Genomic DNA, 19,281 nt, shown 5'->3' on the forward strand with positions numbered 1-19,281 from the left:
GTTCAATGCTTAATAATATATTTTTTATTGCACCATTATGATTAGAAATACGTAACAAAAATGAGTTTCTTCTTTCAAACAAACAAAAATTAATATATTTACAAGCAAGCATCAATTATAATGGGAAGGACAAATTGGGGCTCCAAGTAAACAAAAAGAGTCAGTGCTAAGTTCCGAAATGCCGGGAAATGTAAAGCCGAGAAGAACTAGAAAAGAGAAGATGACTGCATGGGGTCCACAGGGGAAAAACTCACACTGGGAAGTATTCAATTCCAGCCCCAAATTTTTAAGGCCTTAATTATATTATTAAAACAAACAATTATTAAAACGTTACATTGAATCAAAACGTTAAAAACTTACTATACTAAAATCATGTTTCTAATGTTAAATTGCCTATTTTTTTGTCTGGTATTTTTTTTTAAATCAGGGCATGCATTAAAAAAACTGCGTAACTGTATATATATTTCTAGTGTTTTAATCAGTAATAGATTTGTATTTTTCATTTAGATCATCCCTAACAAGCTCCTAATTTCTAATCAGTTATAGGTATCTAGCCTTGACTTAATGTATTAAAACAATTTAAATAATAATAGGAACTAGGATTCAATTACAATAATCATTAAAAAACAAACAAAAAAAGGCTTTGATGACAATGATACAAAAAATGTGTCGAGAATGCTCGAGTTCCGGTCATTTTTTTCTCGTCGCCAAAATTTTCGAGTTGTCTCGAATTCGAGAAATCTCGAGCAGAAACCCTATATCCTATAATATTATAGATATACGAAATCTTAATTCAACCATTACAGTCGACGAGTAGAAAAAGATTGTTTTCTTGTTGTTCAAAACTCATTAACAAGTTTGTTACAATCATGATCTTGTTTGAGCAAAACCGTTAAGTACGTAAGGTGTTGCATCTATTATGAGCTGCATCAGGCGACACTCCGCCTACCTGTAAACATCTGTAAATGAGGTCTCAGGGCCGACATAACGGGTTGCATTACCTACACTGCAACTTTTACGGGAACTGCATGCGGACTGCAGTTTTTATGCAAGCAGCCGTCATCCGCCTGTGTCGGCGGTCGGCGGCGGCGCGCCCTTTGATTTCTTCTTCACAACGCTTCACGATTAAGGCAGGTATATTAAATAAAACACTTCAATACAAATAATCAGTTTATAACATTAAAGCTGTTGCTGTATCCCTCGAATTCGGTGATGGTGCCAAGCAGGCTTCGTTGGGCTCCGTAGTACACGATACGGTACGACGCGGCCAGCGCGTTATCTGGTACCGTCCATTCGAACGTTGCTCGGCTCGTGCCGAGCAGCGTTGATACGCGCTCCCAGTAGAACCTGCGAACAAAAGTCCGGTCATTTACTCTTATCATAATTATAGATGTACAGACGCCAGTAACGTTCCAAGCAATTCTAGAGGAACTCGAAGGTATCAGGTTTCAGGTCATATGACAAAGCGGGTCATCATGCAGAAGCCCCAAAAACTGACCAGTTTCATAGAAAAACTTCTATAAATTGGACGATTAACCTTACAGGCTTAAGGTACATAACTAGTAAAACTATTATAAACTAATGAAACAATAAAACAAAACAACAAAAACTGAAGAGTCATACTTGGTTTCCCAGTTGGCGTCGGTGGCGACCGTCACCCACTCGCCCAGCTCCTGCCTCTGTATGAGTGCGTGCGATGACCCCTGGCGAAGATTGTTGCGGGGATTTGCAGCCACCTTAAAAAGTAAGTGGACCCTACATTAATAAGTGTAGCTTAGTGGCAGCGTGCATATTGTGTAATCTAGTACCTAGGTAGGTATATTTAAATTATATAGGCTTGTGAAGGATTCTAAAGGTAGGTAGTGTAGGTACCTTATTGTGAAGGTTGGAAAAAACTTCTTTACATAAAATTAGTGCAGCACTATTAAAATAACTATTGGCTCACTAAGATGGGATGGGATTTAGACGGTAAGATAAAGGAGCTTCTGTGTTAAAATTGTCGAACAGATCGATATCTGATTCTATTGGACTAGAACATATCTGATTCCATTGGATTGGAACATTGACAAGCCACCATTACGTACAAAGGTAGCACTAATAGTTTCCCCCCTTGCAACAGTCGCGGGAGTCTGTTCCACGAGGTCTCCGAAGCTGGCGCCGATGGGCGAGTTGTCCACTATTACAGGTAGGATTAGTGAGATTGTCCTCCCGATGTTGTCGGCAGGCTCCGGCCCTGGTTCCACATTACCGCCCTGTAAATAAACCGAATCGTTTAGTTAACAAACCTATTCTGAAATTTCTCTATTTGGTTACTCTCGTCTATTAATTATATTATAGTAGCGACCCGCCCCGGTTTCGCACGGGTGCAATGCTGATAATACATATAAACCTTCCTCTTGAATCACTCTATCTATTAAAAATAACTGCATCAAAATCTGTTGCGTAGTTTATAGATCTAAGCATACATAGGGACAGACAGACAGCAGGAAGCGACTTTGTTTTATACTATGTATATAGTTATATTATATGAGGGTTGCTACAAAAGTTTTTAGCTGCTCCGGCCCTACTCATGCGATTACAATATTATTTTCACCTCAGCAGCTCGAACAAGCCTACTTTCCTCACTCCTCAAATAACTATTACACCATTGTGAGGGATATTTCAATGCTAATTATGGCCATGTTTTATTTTAACTAATGCTTTTATTTTTTATATTATAATTTTTTTACTGAAAGCTGTTTTGTATGGAGTTAGAAATTGCTAAGATAAAAAAAAATATTAAAAGAAAAACCAAAATAAAATCTAAAAAATAAGTAAAAACTGTATTAATTTAATTTCAATTCTTTAAAAAAAAAGGGATCTGCCTTCAAAAAACCAATCCACTGAAAAGCACAAAATAATTTTTATATACCCCACCCGCTATCCTTGTCCAGTCCCTATCCCGTCGTAAAGCAAATTTCTGACAAAAAGTAATTAATAAGCAAATTAATAACCATCCGGGTGATGACTTAGTTTTCGAAGGCGGTGCCAAACCAACAAAAAAGACATGTTTAGTTCTTGCACTACTATAATTACTTCTCGTATTTCTTTTTCTATTTGGCAGCAAAGAAAGTTTTTGTTGGTTTGGCACCGCCTTCAAAAACTAAGTCATTACCCGGATGGTTATTAATTTGCTTATTATTAGGTATTGTAGCGAGACAGAATAATATTGATATTCGCGAGGCGCGCGGATCCGAATACTTTCTCGCTCGCACACTACTACCTGTTGCGCTCAGCGGACCGACCGACCCGAGCGCGCGCGAAGATCTCCGAGCGGCGCACGGCACTGAATAAAAGGCGCTGCGCGGCCGCCGATAATCATTCGTTAGCTAGCGGTCTAGCTTGGGAGACGGCCTCTGCTATCCTCAAGGTAAACCAACAAATGAGCACGGGTGAGAACGTCGCTACGTACCGCCCTAAGCTTCATCCTTGGTTAACCTTTAGTCTAGCGTTGGACATCCCCTGAGGGATCGAGCAAGGAGTGAGAACGCCCCAGCGTACCGCTCTCCGCTCACATGTTATATATTTTGTAGCTAGGTACTTAACTTGTATGACTTGATTTTGATCTAGTGTAAGTTGCAACCAATAAAATACTGGTTTCCACTTGGCGTCTCATTCCATCCCTACAGTATTAATTACTTTTTGTCAGAAATTTGCTTTACGACGGGATAGGGACTGGACAAGGATAGCGGGTGGGGTATATAAAAAATATTTTGTGCTTTTCAGTGGGTTGGTTTTTTGAAGGCGGTTCCCTTTTTTTAAAAAAAGAATTGAAATTAAATTAATACAGTTTTTACTTATTTTGTAGATTTTATTTTGGTTTATCTTTTAACTTTTTTATATTTTTTTATTTATTAAATTTATTTTAAATTTTTTATCATCTTTTATTATTTATTCATTTTATTTTACTATTTAGCGATTTATTTTAGATTTTTAGATTTTGGGCTAAAATATTAGTTAGTTTACAGTTAGGTTCCCCATTTAGTTTTTGGCTAGTAGGTACTCTAGTGTAGGCGATGGTCAACCTCGATAATTATTCGCGACGAAACTTTCACGTTTCGGTGCTAAACGATTTGTAAATGTAGTCAGGTATAGGTATTATGTTTCGTCCTATTGTAACTAAGATTTAGGTTACCTAGACACCTAGACAGTCCCACTCCCATTCCCAGTTCCAGGCTCCAGGACTCTGACTGACTCCGATTCCCACGCCCACACGCACTTCCACTCCCACTACCACTATTTCATCTTATCACAAAATTTCATCTAAATCGGTTTCAGCAAATCAAACACAATAGGTATATCGATAGCAGCGCCACCTACCGGGTCCAATTGGTTTTTCAAACCATCCATGTATACTTAAACCTTCTCCAGAATGTAACAAACACTTTTCTTAAAACCGCATCAAAATCGGTTCAGCCAAACGCGCGATAATCGCGAACAAACATACATACATACATACATACATACACACAAACATACGGGTCAAACTGAGAACCTCCTTTATTTAGAGCGGTAAAAAAAAGTTGATCGATCCATCTGCAACATAGGCACACGACGACGAGTCGGTTAACCAAAACAGTAGATGCTTATGTTTCCCCAAATCTGAGTTCCACTAGGTACAGCCAGGGTTCAGCATCAGCTCCATCTTGGGTACTGCTCTCCCAAATGCTCATCAAGGCGTGTCAGATGTCCAAAACAGAGTGTGCCTATGTTGCACCAAATCTGAGTTCCACTAGGTACAGCCAGGGTTCAGCATCAGTTCTTAGCACCTAGGTGATTAAAAATGAGCATCTAGGAGGGTAGAATATTTAATGGTGTTTATAACGTTTTATGTATTTTACGGCAAACTGACATTTGATATATTTTTACGAGCTACCTACATTTACCAAAATACTACAGTTCTATCGTGGGTACTGCTCTCCCAAGTGCTCAACAAGACGTGTGGGATGACCAAAACAGCGTGTGCCTATGTTGAACCAAACCTGAGTTCCACTAGGTACAGCCAGGGTTTAACATCAGCTCTATCTTGGGTACTGCTCCCCCAAGTGCACATCAGTACGTGTCGGAAGACCAAAACAGCGTGTGCCTATGTTGCACCAAACCTGCGTTCCACTAGGTACAGCCAGGGTTCAGCATCAGCTCCATCTTGGGTACTGCTCTCCTAATTGCTCATCAAGACGTGTCGGAAAACCAAAACAGCGTGTGCCTATGTTGCACCAAACCTGCGTTCCACTAGGTACAGCCAGGGTTCAGCATCAGCTCCATCTTGGGTACTGCTCTCCTAATTGCTCATCAAGACGTGTCGGAAGACCAAAGCAGCGTGTGCCTATGTTGCACCAAACCTGCGTTCCACTAGGTACAGCCAGGGTTCAGCATCAGCTCAGCTCTGTGTATACTAAAACCTTCTCCGGAATGTAACAAACACTTTTCTGTAAACCGCATCAAAATCGGTTCAGCCAAACGCGAGATAATCGCGAACAAACATACATACATACATACATACATACATACATACATACATACATACATACATACATACATACATACATACATACTAGTCATACTTGTTATGGCCATTTTTCGCCCGGATGCTGCACTTCATGATAAAAGCAAGCCGCTTTGCACAGTGATAGAAGGGACCAAACTGAGTGATTTGACCCGCAGCAGCGCAAGTTTCACCCCTTAGGAACAGAGATGGCGCCACTTCTTTAAAAAATATTTCAAAAAATTCTACAAGCTAAACCAATGAACCGATTTAAATGTTTAATATCTCAAATGAAAGCTCATTATATACATTACTTATATAAAAAATACTCAAAAACATACACAGAATACTTTTTGCAAAAAACGGCATCTTAAGTTTTTTTTTCTTACTCGATTGATAGTTTTTACTTGATTTCTTAAAAAAATATATGGAACATGAATAGTTTAATACATGTATATATTACTGAATAAATAACAAGTATTATAAAAAAAACCCGACACCGATACCTTTTATTCTTCACGAAATATTTAAGTTCAATTATGCACGCTCTTACAAATAAATTTATTTAAAAGAAATCTTCAACCGCAGTAAGTGCACTGATTTTAATATGAAATGTATCATATGAAAAGAAATCACCCAATTTATTTTAATAAATAAAAAATAAATAAATAAAAACTAAATAAAGTTTTTTCCTGGTGCTGAATTACAAAAAATATAACAAATTAGAAATTATTTTTATTTAAACTGACTACATTTGTAAACAAAAAACTTAAATGTCCTCTTCGGTAGATGTAGAACTGAAAAAGAAAAGTCGTTTTGAAGCACTCGTACCATTTCAATGCTACAAAATCACCGATCATACATGAACTGGTTGCTGTAGATTACTGTTGAATTTTAATTTTAATTTTCTATTAAAACAATAAAGTGAGCTAATAACATAATGACCTAAACTAAAAAACTTACAAATAAAAAATCTGACCTAGGTCTCGGTCGTGTGGTAGGGTGCCCAGAAGGCTGGCCGCATTTCCGCGCTGTATAGCTATGCTGATGCGCTGCGCGAAATAGTGACCAGCCCTCTGGTCACAAAGGGCTTCTGTTGAATTATATTTGTGCCTAGCTGATTACCATTAAACCTATAATTTTGTGCCAGACCTATAATCAGTGGTCAGCATGCAAAATAACCCTGGATTGAGAACTACATTAAATTACTTATGATTTGTACAGCCACCTTTGCATGATTTACACTGGGCTGTGCATGGTAAGCTGACGCGACGATACCCACAACCCACAACGCATAGTTCCGCAGCCAGATTTACAGCCACAATGGTCCAAGAAGCTTAATTGCGACCAAATCGCTGTAACTGCCGACCATTCTGGAGTCCAACTCTCTTTTTCCTTAGTCCATCCCCAAGAAGATGGACATGGTATGGAAACTTCTGGTTTCAGAGCGTTTGGGGATGGGATGGGATGGGGATATATGGTCCGCTTGGTAAGCTGCTCGAAGTGCATGATGTAGGTGGCAGGGTAGGCAGGTTCCAATTTCTCGGCCAAATCATCTGCTTTGAAATTGGCCGAGAGATTTGCTCCCTGAACGAAGCCCTTCATTGACTGACAACGAAGGTGGACAAATTTGGTTTTCGTACTGGAAGAATTCGTTCAGATCAAGCTGCCTTTCTCTGGCCACTATAAAAAGACGGGAAAATAGGAGTACGTCAACTTTTATAAGTTTTTGATTTTGTCAGTTGTTAGGTGTGTACCTACATATTTTAATTTTAGTATAAAGTAACCCTAGATTTATGTTATTGCTTTGCTATAGTTACAATTTCAAAAAACAAGCTTGTGACAAGCCTGCCACCTACATCAGCTGCTCTCTATAAACATGCACTTCGAGCAGCTTACCAAGCGGGCCATATATGGGGAAACGCTCCTCTGAAACCAGAAGTTTCCATACCATGTACATCTTCTTAGGGGTGGACTAAGGAAAAAGAGAGTTGCACTGCAGAATTGTCGGCAGTTACAGCGATTTGGTCGCAATTAAGCCTCTTGGACCATCTGGCTGCGAAACTATGCGTTGTGGGTGTCGACTGTCGTCGCGTCAGCTTACCATGCACAGCCCAGTGTAAATCATGCAAAGGTGGCTGTACAAATCAAAATTAAGTTAATGTAATTTTCAATCCAGGGTTATTTTGCATGCTGAGTTTCTGACCACTGATTATAGGTTTGGCACAAAATTATAGGTTTAATGGTAATCAGCTAGGCACAAAAATAATTCAGCAGTAATCTACAGGCACAAAAATAATTCAACAGTAATCTACAGCAACCAGTTCATGTATGATCGGTGATTTTGTAGTATTGGAATGGTACGAGTCCTTCAAAACGACTTTTCTTTTTCAGTTCTACATCTACCGGTGAACCCGAAAAGGACATTTAAGTTTTTTGTTTACGAATGTAGTCACTTTAAATAAAAATAATTTCTATTTTGTTATATTTTTTTTGTAATTCAGCACCAAACTTTATTCAGGTTTTATTTATTTATTTTTTATTTATTAAACTAAATTGGGTGATTTCTTTTCATATGACACATTTCATATTAAAATCAGTGCACTTGCGGTTGAAGATTTCTTTTAAATAAATTTATTTGTAAGAGCGTGCATAATTGAACTTAAATATTTCGTGAAGAATAAAAGGTATCGGTGTCGGGTTTTTTTTATAATACTTGTTATTTATTCAGTAATATATACATGTATTAAACTATTCATGTTCCATATTATTTTTTTAAGAAATCAAGTAAAAACTATCAATCGAGTAAGAAAAAAAAACTTAAGATGCCGTTTTTTGCCAAAAGTATTCAGTATATTTTTTTTAGTATTTTTTTATAAGTAATGTATATAATGAGCTTTTATTTTAGATATTAAACATTGAAATCGGTCAAATAGTTTAGCTTGTAGAATTTTTTGAAATATATTTTGAAGAAATTTACACTCACATTCAAACTTTCATATTTCGTGAAGTATGAGAGGTATCGGTGTCGGGTTTTTTTTATAATACTTGGTATTTATTCAGTAATATATACATGTATTAAACTATTCATGTTCCATACATTTTTTTTTTGAGAAATCAAGTAAAAACTATCAATCAAGAAAAAAAAACACTTAAGATGCCGTTTTTTGTCAAAAGTATTCAGTATATATTTTTTGAGTATTTTTTTTAAAAGTAACGTATATAATAAGCTTTCATTTGAGATATTAAACATTTAAATCGGTTCATTGGTTTAGCTTGTAGAATTTTTTTAAATATTTTTTAAAGAAGTGGCGCCATCTCTGTTCCTAAAGGGTGAAACTGCCGCTGCTGCGGGTCGAATCGCTCAGTTTGGTCCCTACTATCACTGTGCATCGGCTTGCTTTTATCATGAAGTGCAGCATGTTGTTCATAACAAGTATGACTATACATACATACGAGTCACTGAGAACCTCCTTTTTTTTTAAGGCGGTTAAAAACGGCAATTTTTTTCACAATTAAATGAATTTCGTATTGAAATCTTTGAAAATCGAACATATTATTACCAGCGACTAACTGCTATTTTCGATGTAAGTATAATTGATAAATAATTTTATATGTAAAAGCATTTTTTTTATATCTGAAATTACTACTTTTGATGATTTATTATTGACACCTATTAAGTCATAATTATTATGTTTACTCAATCAAAATGATTTATACGTAAAAAAACGGTCGAGATTCGCAGTTAGCAGCACCTAAAAATCTAATATGTTTTTAAACTAATAATGTTTATAAAATGATACCACATAATGGAGTCTCAATTAGACATGTGTGCCGCGCCGCCGCGCCGCCGCCGCCGACGATTTTTCCACGCCGTCGCCGCCGATCATTTTGACCGGCGTATAATCGGCGTGGAAAATTTTGGTACCAATCGTGTCTGATTGCATGTTGAGTAGTGAGTAGATAGTTAAAATTCAAAGATCCTTATGCTTTTTCGCTTATTATTTGCCAGTGAAACAAATTCGCATATTTTTTTTGTTACAGTGTTAGCTGTGATAACGAATTAGCGTTAATTTAAAGTATTATCTCATAAAAAGTTTCTCATGCGACTCTTAAATTTTCCGTCGGAGGGTTCGTCTATCAAATCTTTGGGTTGTCGACTAGTCGCTCGTAGGCTTCAAGACACGCTGGTTTGCCCTGCAGCAAGTGCCATGTGACAAGGGATAGTTCTAAGACATTCTGTTGAGTGAATCAACCTGCCAGAGACGTTTACTTTCGAAAACGACGACATCTGTCTGTCTGTCTGATAAGTTTAGACAAGCTGAAATACTAAAACTCGAGTGCGTGCGACCGATCTTGTACAATCTACTGTGTAAATGCTGGGAAGCGGGAGATGTGCCTCGGGATATGCGTGATGCCAACATCGTCACATTATACAAGGGGAAAGGTAATCGCGGCGAATGCAACAAATACCGTGGCATCTCCCTTTTGAGCATTGTTGTCAAGCTTTTTGGTCAAGTCATTCTATCAAGACTACAAAGGCTTGCAGAAGGCATTTACCCTGAGTCATAGTGTGGCTTCCGCTCCGAGCGTTCCACAGTAGATATGATTTTCACACTTCGCCAGATACAGTTCGAAGTGGCGCTTTCGGCGAACAGGGTATCCATCTGCACACGAGGGCGGACGGAAAGATATTTAACATCTCTCTCCTTAAGTCAAAAATAAACCGTGAGGATTTTTTCGTTGACAGCCTCCTATATGCCGATGACGCAGCCTTCGTTGCTAACTGAACGCGAGCTCCAGTCAATGGTGAATCAATTCTCACAGGCATGTTCCCTGTTTGCCATGTCCATTAACACGAGGAAGACCGTTGTGCTTGTACAAGGTACTTCTGTGGCACCAGCGATTTCACTCAATGGCACGCAGTTAGAATTAGTTGACAGATTTTGCTAACTAGGGTCGACCGTAACGAACAACCTCTCGCTTGATGCGGAGGTCGACATACGTATCGGCAAAGCGGCGACCACGTTCGGGAAGCTTAGTACTCGAGTATGGCAAAACAAGCACCTCACACCAAAGACCAAAATGTTGGTCTTTCAGGCTTATTATATTAAGCATACTCTTGTACGCTGCCGAAACCTGGACGACTTATGCAAAAATAGAACGTCGTATAAACTCTTTCTACATACGTTGCCTTCGTAAGATCTTAGGAATCTCATGGCAAGACAGGGTGACAAACGAAAGGGTTCTAGAAATTGCACAGCTGCCTAGCCTAATCGCGTTTCTCAAACAGAGACGCCTGCGTTGGCTAGGGCATGTGCACAGGATGGAACCCTCTCGATTACCTCGTCGTGTTCTTCTTGGTGCGCTTACGAATGCAAAACGTAACATTGGGAGGCCATTGCTTCGCTTTAAAGATTGCGCAAAGAGGGACATGATTGCCTTCCATATCGACCACCGAGACTGGGAGAGGCTCGCAGAACAGCGGACTGAATGGCGCAAACGTGTTGTGGAAGGTCGCAAGTTTTGCGATGAGACCTGGTTCGCCGCACTCGCTGATAAGAGGCAAAAACGACGACAAGGCGTCTCAGTACCGTTTTCAGCAAATCTCTCTTTTCAGGCCTGTGGTAGACCATGTCGGTCTCGCATCGGTTTATTCAGCCACCAAAAACTGTGTCTCTCCGGTGTTACACCATAAATCGTCTGCAATAGACGCAAAGGCCAATGATGATGATGATGAAGTTTAGACAAATGTATAAACTAGTTCATCATTATTTCGTAACAAATCAAAGGTGAGGCGACAGCGGCTGGGAAAAGTCAATATAGTTTTTTTTTAACTTACGACAACTTATAAAGAAATCTTTTTGTATTTTATTTGTATTACGCTTACAAAGTCATTATACCTAAAATGTAGCGTTTTAAAGTATCCTTTTTATGTAATATTTAAACATACCGTTGGTAACCGTTAGGTTGGTAAGAAAGGGTTGCCAATTTTCGGCAATAATATAGAAAACACACATAATATGTTTTGTATTTATAAATACTTAGTAAATACTCAGAAGGCTATAATTTAGAGTTTCTACTGCCACGTTATCATGCAGTATCAAAAATTATGCCACGCCGAGGTCTCGCCGATCACGCCGCCGCCGCCGATGATTGTGCCATCGGCGCACATCTCTAGTCTCAATAACTGATCATCCTGGCTGATGGTTAGGCTTCGGCACGTCGAAGTAAAAAATAAAATAATAAAAAACTATGCGTTTTCTAAAATGGTATAAATAATATTGTAATAGCATGAGTAGGGCCGGACCAGCTAAAAACTTTCGTAGCAACCCTCGTACGCACCCACCTGAATCGCGACAGTGGTGAATTCGTCGAACTTGTTCAGGAAGATATCCAGCGCGTTAGGGCCGTAGATCGTAGAAGCTGCCTCGTATCTTTGCACCTGGAACAAGAAACACATTTACAAAATATTTTGAAGCCTAGGTACACGTCATCCAGAAGCCAGTAAACCCAACAAGTGAGTCGTAGCATAAGAATTCAGGTTAACATCACCTTGCTATGCTATATGGCTTTGCTATATGGCTATTTATAATCTACTAGAAACAGTTATGGCTCAAGTTGATAAAAGGATACCTGTTTGCGCTCTGTACATGGACATGTCCAAAGCTTTTGACTTTGTTGACCACCAAATACTTTTGTCAAAGCTATACAAATACGGAGTACGGGGCAATGTCTATGAACTTATTAAATCATATTTAAGTGGACGTAAACAATGCACCCAAATCGATAGGATATGTCCAAAGACCAAAAAGGAAGTCGTGTATATATCTACCTTTAAAGAAATAAGCTACGGCGTACCACAAGGCAGTGTTTTAGGTCCACTCCTATTTCTTGCATACATTAATGACCTGCCTAAAGCCGTTAACCACCCAATGGTATTGTTTGCCGATGATAGCACAATTATATTTACGGAGACAGACATGCAGGTCCATCAGGACAATATCAATCAAGCCCTACATAGTATTATTGATTGGCTTAATAAGAATAACCTACATGTAAATCTTGAAAAAACTAATTTTATGAACTTTAATTTGCGGACCAAAAATACACCTAATCTAGTTGTTACTTACCAAGACCAAATAATAAATGAAACTGACTCTACAAAATTTTTAGGTTTAAGCTTAGATCTGACATGGAAAAATCAAATTGACATTATATGTACAAAACTTAATCAATTTTGCATTGTATAATTTAAGGAAAGTAGTTAATCAATCAGCTGTACTGACAGTCTATCATGCACATGTAACGGCTACTTTAAGGTATGGGATAATGTTTTGGGGAAATGCCACTGATCGTGAAGCGGTTTTTATGAGTCAAAAGAAATGTCTACGATCAGTATGCGGTATTACAACCATGGATTCATGTAAACCTCATTTTATAGAATTAAAAATACTGACAGTCCCTTGTTTATATGTGTATGAAATAGCAACCTATGTCAAATGTAATATGAATAAATTTACAAAATACAATAGCCTGCGTCATAAGGAAAAAATTAATTATAAGTCATCCAGAACCGCCTTTGTGTCTAAAAGCATAATTGGTATGACGCCCCGAATATTTAATAACTTACCATTAAGCATCCTAAAACTAGAAAACATTAAAGAATTTAAAACTGCATTGTATACCTTTTTAGCCTCTAAGGCATATTATACTATTCAAGAATATCTCAATGATATACATTTGTAATAGAGTAGGTATAAGTAATTTGAGCATGCAATACATATGACATTTTAAATATTTGCATTTCTTTGTGACAAAACATGTATAGTATAGTAGTTTTGATATCGCAAGTTAAAAATATTTGTGAAAGATGTATATAATATAATATAATATGATGCATGGTCATTATAAGCAATGTATTAGGGATAGCTTTAAGCCATAGTAATTAAGTTAGATTTAAGTTATATTGCATTGCCCTACAGGGTTTCATAGCTGAACCAATAAATGTACCAACTTGTATACCTATGACAGCAATAAACACACTGATTACTGATTACTTGCACTTGTAAATAGAGCGATCGCCAACCCGAATTCGCTGATAGGATTCTATTCTGGTATCATTATGTAATTGATATAATACCTGGTATTCCTCAGGCGTGGCCACATAATGGATGTACTCGTTGGTGAGCCCCGAGACGACGACGCGGCGTGGCAGGCCAAGGCGCTCCATGGCGTTACCGACGACGTTGCGTATGCGGCGCCCGGACATGGTGGTCGGCTCGCCGGGCACGCCGGCGATGGCCAACCCACCCAGGTACACCACGGTTGCTGAGACTATGCTAGGGTGCCAAGGGAGCGGGAAGTTGGCCTGGGTGTAAAATATTCCTATTTTTAATTTTAAGGTTAGTTGCTACCCTATTCTCAAAACCATTTCAGTTATTCAGGCAGGATATGTTCAATGATAAAATACAAAAAATGTATATATTAAAGGACAATCTTATACAAATCGACTTAGCCTCACAGTAAGCTCAATAAGGCTGGTGTGGTGGGTACTAAAGTAAGATGGGAACTGACTTAGTTTCCTTATAATACTTTAGACGACGATAAATATACTTCATAGGTATTTATATGTAAAAGAAAACATCCATAACTCGGGAACAAATATTTGTGACAAACACACAAATACGTATATGCCCTTACCAGTATTCGAACCTGGGATCGACCTCCTGCTTCGTAAGGAGGGGCACTACTGACTAGGCTATGAGACCGTTAAATAAAAGAAGTAAGAAATTATTGAAAAGGAACTTGAACCATACCACATTAGGCCAAGAACTCATTATGGGAAACATGACGTATGGAAGTTGTTAGTACCTATGTATCTGATATTCTATTATTCTAATTAATATGAGCGAGAATTTAATTATTCGTTTTAAGTTTTAATACTTATCGTTTAATTTTATTACATATAGGTAATATGTATAATGGCTCGTGCCTCTTTACGTTAATGAGAGGAGGCCTGTGTTTATCGATGTGCATATGCTTGTGTTTTTACTATGTTCAAGATGACTCCTGTTACTAGAGTGCTGGCAATCACGTTGGTAGACACTCACTCGCCCAGTCATCAGTAGAATAGGTTTAGGCGCGTGGCACTCGATGTCTTGTTCTGTAGGTGGTGATGTTACAACGCCGCCGATGGCGTCCAGGAGAGGGTTGCCTGATATTGTACCCTACAGGCAAAAAAAAACAATAATCGGAAATATCACCTAACTCGCATCAGAGTAATGATTTTTGATTGTATGTGTTTGAAATAAAAATTACGTTAGGCATAATCACTAAGGCTAAAATAACACCTCTCACGACTAATAAATGTGCTCTATTTTTTTGCTATTAGGTCTGCTAACTATTGGTAGCTAAGATTATTAGTAACCTACTAAATTTACCTGAGTAATATTTAATGTGTTAGCACCATCAATAGTTCCAGAAGCGAAACTGTAACCCAACGCAGCCGTGCATCCTGTGACTTGTTCATTCTGAAATCATAAACTAATAATCATCTGAAACTCAATTGAATGAACTGAAGATGCCGTATTTTCTTGCATCAATTGAATTTTTATTTTTATTTAAATGTACACTTTGTCTAAGGCACAATTAGAGTTTACGACAATTACGACATACCTCATTAAAGGTCCTCTCCACGGGATCATATTTTGATACGACTTGTTCAGCCATGTTTAGGAATTGGTGCGCAACGTTGAGGTCTCCTCTCAGCTCTTCTCCGGCAGTGTTGAGCGCTTCCTGGAAACAGCAAAAACATTACAATCACGACGATAACTGTCTATGTAGACATAAATATATTATTATTTATAAAAGCACCGAACGATGAATTCGCAGGAACTGGTTTTACCTTAAGGTACTTACTTACCACTGCCCCCTCATACACGGCTGTTCCAATAATCCTGGTGCTCTCAAACATGTCGTCTCCCGGGCCCAAAGAGTAGCAACGCTCTCCCGCGGCACACAGTAGGAACTGATTGTCGCACACCTCTCCACTGAATTCGCATCGCGCACCGCGCAGGTTGGGCGATACGTCGCCGAGATTCGACGCGAAGAAACCGGCTACAATGTCTGCCTGAAACAGGAACACCGATTAACTGTACCGTAGGTGCTTCAGAAATATCTTCGAGTGCAACAATTGCCGATATTATTAAAACTTGGTTTCATATAACAACTTCAATATGAGGGTGTTTAAATGCATTTTTTCTAGTAGAAACCTTGCCTTGCTTCTTTGCCTCGACTTGAATAATGTATATTCCAAACTCATTCAAAACCACGCTCTTATTATTAATATAGCATTTATATCAAAAAAATATTTGATAGGAGATACAACATACCTGACCAGCAAACTTCTCAGGGTTCAATATGGCCTCCATCTTTATGGAAGCGTAGCCCAAATTATCTGAAGATACCAGCAGGTTCGTCATGTTCATGCTGGTAGTGTGGACTGCGAACCAGTTCATTATGCCGTGCAGGGAGCCGTCCTCCTTAACAATTCGAACTTGGGTGAGAACGTCGTCGGTGTCACTTTCGTACCTGGAGTTATATTAAATAGAATGTTAATGATTTTGTACCTACTTATAACAGAGCAAACATTTCAGGCAAAACAAATTAATGTCCATTATTACTTATTACCTTTCTCTTTCTTCAGGTGGATTATATTCATACGAGTATGGTGATCGATTCATGTGGGCATTGCGAACCGTCGATGTGCTGTAAAACAGACGGGCTGGCACCATGTTTTCATGAGCACGGACAATACTCTGAAATGGGAAACAACTGATCAAACTGCGAGTCAAGTCAACAAGTACAGACAGCTAAAATTTATTTGATTTGGCGGTATAACATGTAACAGCAAGTAAGGTTAGTATTAACAGTATTCCTTACAGCCATACGAAATAAAAAATAAATTCCTTACATTAGTGATCCCCGTTACATAAGCACCGAAAGTTTCTCTAGAGAAGCCGAGAATGCTGACGTCAAGAATGAAGTCTACCAGATACCCGCCCGGCGCCGAATGAGTGTGAGTCCCTGTCAGTATGACATTCTGTAGCGTGTATAATTCGCCGTACATGGCCTGGAGATTCCTGACAACCTGGATTTAAAGAAATTACAGTTAGCCAATATTTTTAAACTGTTGATAATTATTCTGTCTACGAGTCGCTCTGATTTAAACTATTTACCTCCCGCCTGACAGCAATGCCTATGGATTGAACGTCAGCGGTGACAAGTACGATCCTTTTGCCATCTTTCTCAAAGATGAAGGATCGAGCGAACTGTCGGGTATGGATGCCAGCACCGGATTGAGATAAGTCAGCGTACCCCATCTGAGAATAAATATGGTGATATTGGTGAAACGTGAAACGTAAAGGAATGCCTCCGTACATGCTCCTCGTCTGCTAACAACAGGTGAATTATCACAAAATATTCTACTTTTTCTCGGAAGACTTACAAACGTAATTTCAACACAAGGTCCTGTCATATCAGCAATCCCGACGCCAACTTCATACAGTAGCTCGGTCGGGATCTCCGGCGTCGTTGGGCTCTCGCCCGTCCCCTCGGTTGTCGTTATGTCGTAGATGGGGCCCTCATCAATGACCATGAAGTATATTGTGACTGACATGCCGGCTATCACTCCCAGGGATAAGCCCGTAATGAGCAACTTGGCGAGTAGCGAAATCGCCATGGTTCCTAGAAATTTTTTTTAGATCATTAAATCTTTTAATAACACACATTCTTAGATCAATGTAATAAATTACGGTGACAAATTGTCGATGGTGCCTTTTTATATCATATTTAATTATAAACCGCGTGCTAAGAACAGATTTCCATGGACAAATGCATCCCGGGTGAAAAATCGGTGGTTAAGGGTGATTGGTGACAAAGTTTCAGTCGGGAGGCGATTACTAAATTTATTTATTTATTTATATGTTTTGGTCGCTGCTATTCCTCAACCCACCAATAGAACGGCAGCTGACGTCCACGAGGGTTTATTACACATCGCCCTTAACCACTTTACGTGTTATTGTCCGCGAATGCCCGGGATGCGATGTCTGACGTGCGCCTGACACGCGGTATATTAGAATCGTTTGTAAGATATTTTCTAACCACTGACAAAGGATGGAGAAATCGTATAACATAGGTATAATTTGTGTAATCTTTATTGGTCAATTGACGAAGGAAGGAGGATTTAGTATGCATTATGTGTGACGCGCGATATAATTTTAAGTCTTCGTACCACGCCAGCACTTACCTTTGAGATATTTAGGCACATTCGGATTAGGTCTAACTTCGAAATCTCTAGAACAGTCCTGAAATTTGGTATGTATATAAATTAAAGGCCCCTTTTTCATGTCTACACCATTTGACATTTGGGGACCTCGAGGAATCGCAGCCATCTTGGAAAACATTCGCGTTTTACTCTAAATCTACGTTCTCCATGAAAGTATGGTGTAAGGCAGAAAAAATACACCTTGTTATAGAAAATACTCGCTGAATCCAGATTTAGCGCTTATACCCTTTCAGGGGATATTCTCTTGATAGGAAACTTGGAGGAATATGAATTCCACTTTTGTCTATACATTTGTCAAATGGTGTGGACATGAAAAAGGGGCCTTTAATTTATATACATACCAAATTTTAGGACTGTTCTAGAGATTTCGAAGTTAGACCTAATCCGATTGTGTAATTTGGTACTTACTGTAGCTTTCGGGGCGCTTTTTGTACGAATAACAATCGCAAACTGCCTTTTAAATTATTGAAATGTGTTCTCAAATCTTTAAATTTTAATAAATCATTTTGTAGGTACACGTGCTTATGACTAGAGTATATGGCAAAAAGAGCATTAATCAAACGTGTCAAATGATAATAATTATCTCTTATTATTATCATGATTCATGCCTAATTAAAATTGCTAATTCCATTGCAAACGCACACAGGAGGTTTTTATTTATAATTTTTTTACTAAAATAACATTTATTTAGGGTTCCGTAGTCAATAAAGAATCCTTTATAATTTTTCCATGTCTTTATTGTCTATTATCAGAGTTTTTGGGTAAGCTTAACGCAAAGTCGCAAACACCCTTTGCGGGTGCGACGGCGTGAGCGTGATGACCAAGCGGGACCGCGGCGCGTCTTATCTCATCAAGTCATCAGCTAGTTTTATATGACCATACGATCAATATGTTGTCGTGTCCGTTGCCTCTCTCCACAACCACAGTTCAATAAAGTAAGAATTTGTAGGATGTTGGTTCGCCGTTAACTGTATTTAAAAATACCTAATAATGATCTCTGGAAATTATTTTTTGATTGAGATTCGTTTGCAAAAATATTTTAAACGTGCGTCCAGATTGACTCAGTGATTTGAACACTGACATTGAAATGATACTCATTTTAATGTTAATTTTATAAAAAATATCTTTAGACGAAGTTAAATTGAAATAAAGATGTTATCAGAGCCCTAATTTCCACCCTCTTGACTGCTGCTTACCTATTGAAATTATAGTACATGATACAAGTGTGCTATTATACACACGAGGCAATATTAATATAAGAAAGCCGATGTATGCAATTACCAATGCACACGTGTTTCATACGACGTTTTTCAACACATTTGCGAGGAAAAAGACGAAACTTTCATATTAGCAGCGTTTTACCTGAAATAAAACGCATATTAAAATACTTACCTCACTGGAAGCTTTA

At 38.4% G+C, this 19,281-nt stretch overlaps 1 protein-coding gene across 1 annotated transcript; it reads right to left on the reverse strand.

The window, feature by feature from the left end:
• Positions 1-1,159: 1,159 nt before the first annotated feature.
• LOC134741611 (neutral ceramidase-like) lies at positions 1,160-17,296 on the reverse strand. The gene is made up of 14 exons (XM_063674459.1): positions 17,034-17,296; positions 16,765-16,908; positions 16,500-16,676; positions 16,217-16,344; positions 15,919-16,117; positions 15,450-15,656; positions 15,203-15,322; positions 14,968-15,057; positions 14,638-14,754; positions 13,668-13,895; positions 11,874-11,969; positions 2,085-2,252; positions 1,624-1,736; positions 1,160-1,347 (listed from the first exon to the last, which is right to left on the reverse strand). Exons 1-14 carry the CDS (start codon positions 17,265-17,267, stop codon positions 1,167-1,169), a joined length of 2,202 nt encoding a protein of 733 aa, XP_063530529.1. The 5' UTR covers positions 17,268-17,296; the 3' UTR covers positions 1,160-1,166.
• Between the last annotated feature and the right edge of the window lie 1,985 nt (positions 17,297-19,281).

Source organism: Cydia strobilella, chromosome 1 (genome assembly GCF_947568885.1).
Source record: "Cydia strobilella chromosome 1, ilCydStro3.1, whole genome shotgun sequence".
In the NCBI taxonomy this organism is placed as follows: Eukaryota; Metazoa; Arthropoda; class Insecta; order Lepidoptera; family Tortricidae; genus Cydia; species Cydia strobilella.

What these genes read in the sequence shown, in the direction of transcription:
- LOC134741611 (XM_063674459.1), bottom strand. Translation starts at nt 17,267, where the DNA reads ATGGCGATTTCGCTACTCGCCAAGTTGCTCATTACGGGCTTATCCCTG. An exon ending in TCACCACTGTCGCGATTCAG is followed by an intron (nt 2,253 to 11,873) that starts GTGGGTGCGTAC and finishes GTTTATTTACAG; the next exon opens with GGCGGTAATGTGGAACCAGG. An exon ending in AAACTATTAGTGCTACCTTT is followed by an intron (nt 1,737 to 2,084) that starts GTACGTAATGGT and finishes TTACTTTTTAAG; the next exon opens with GTGGCTGCAAATCCCCGCAA.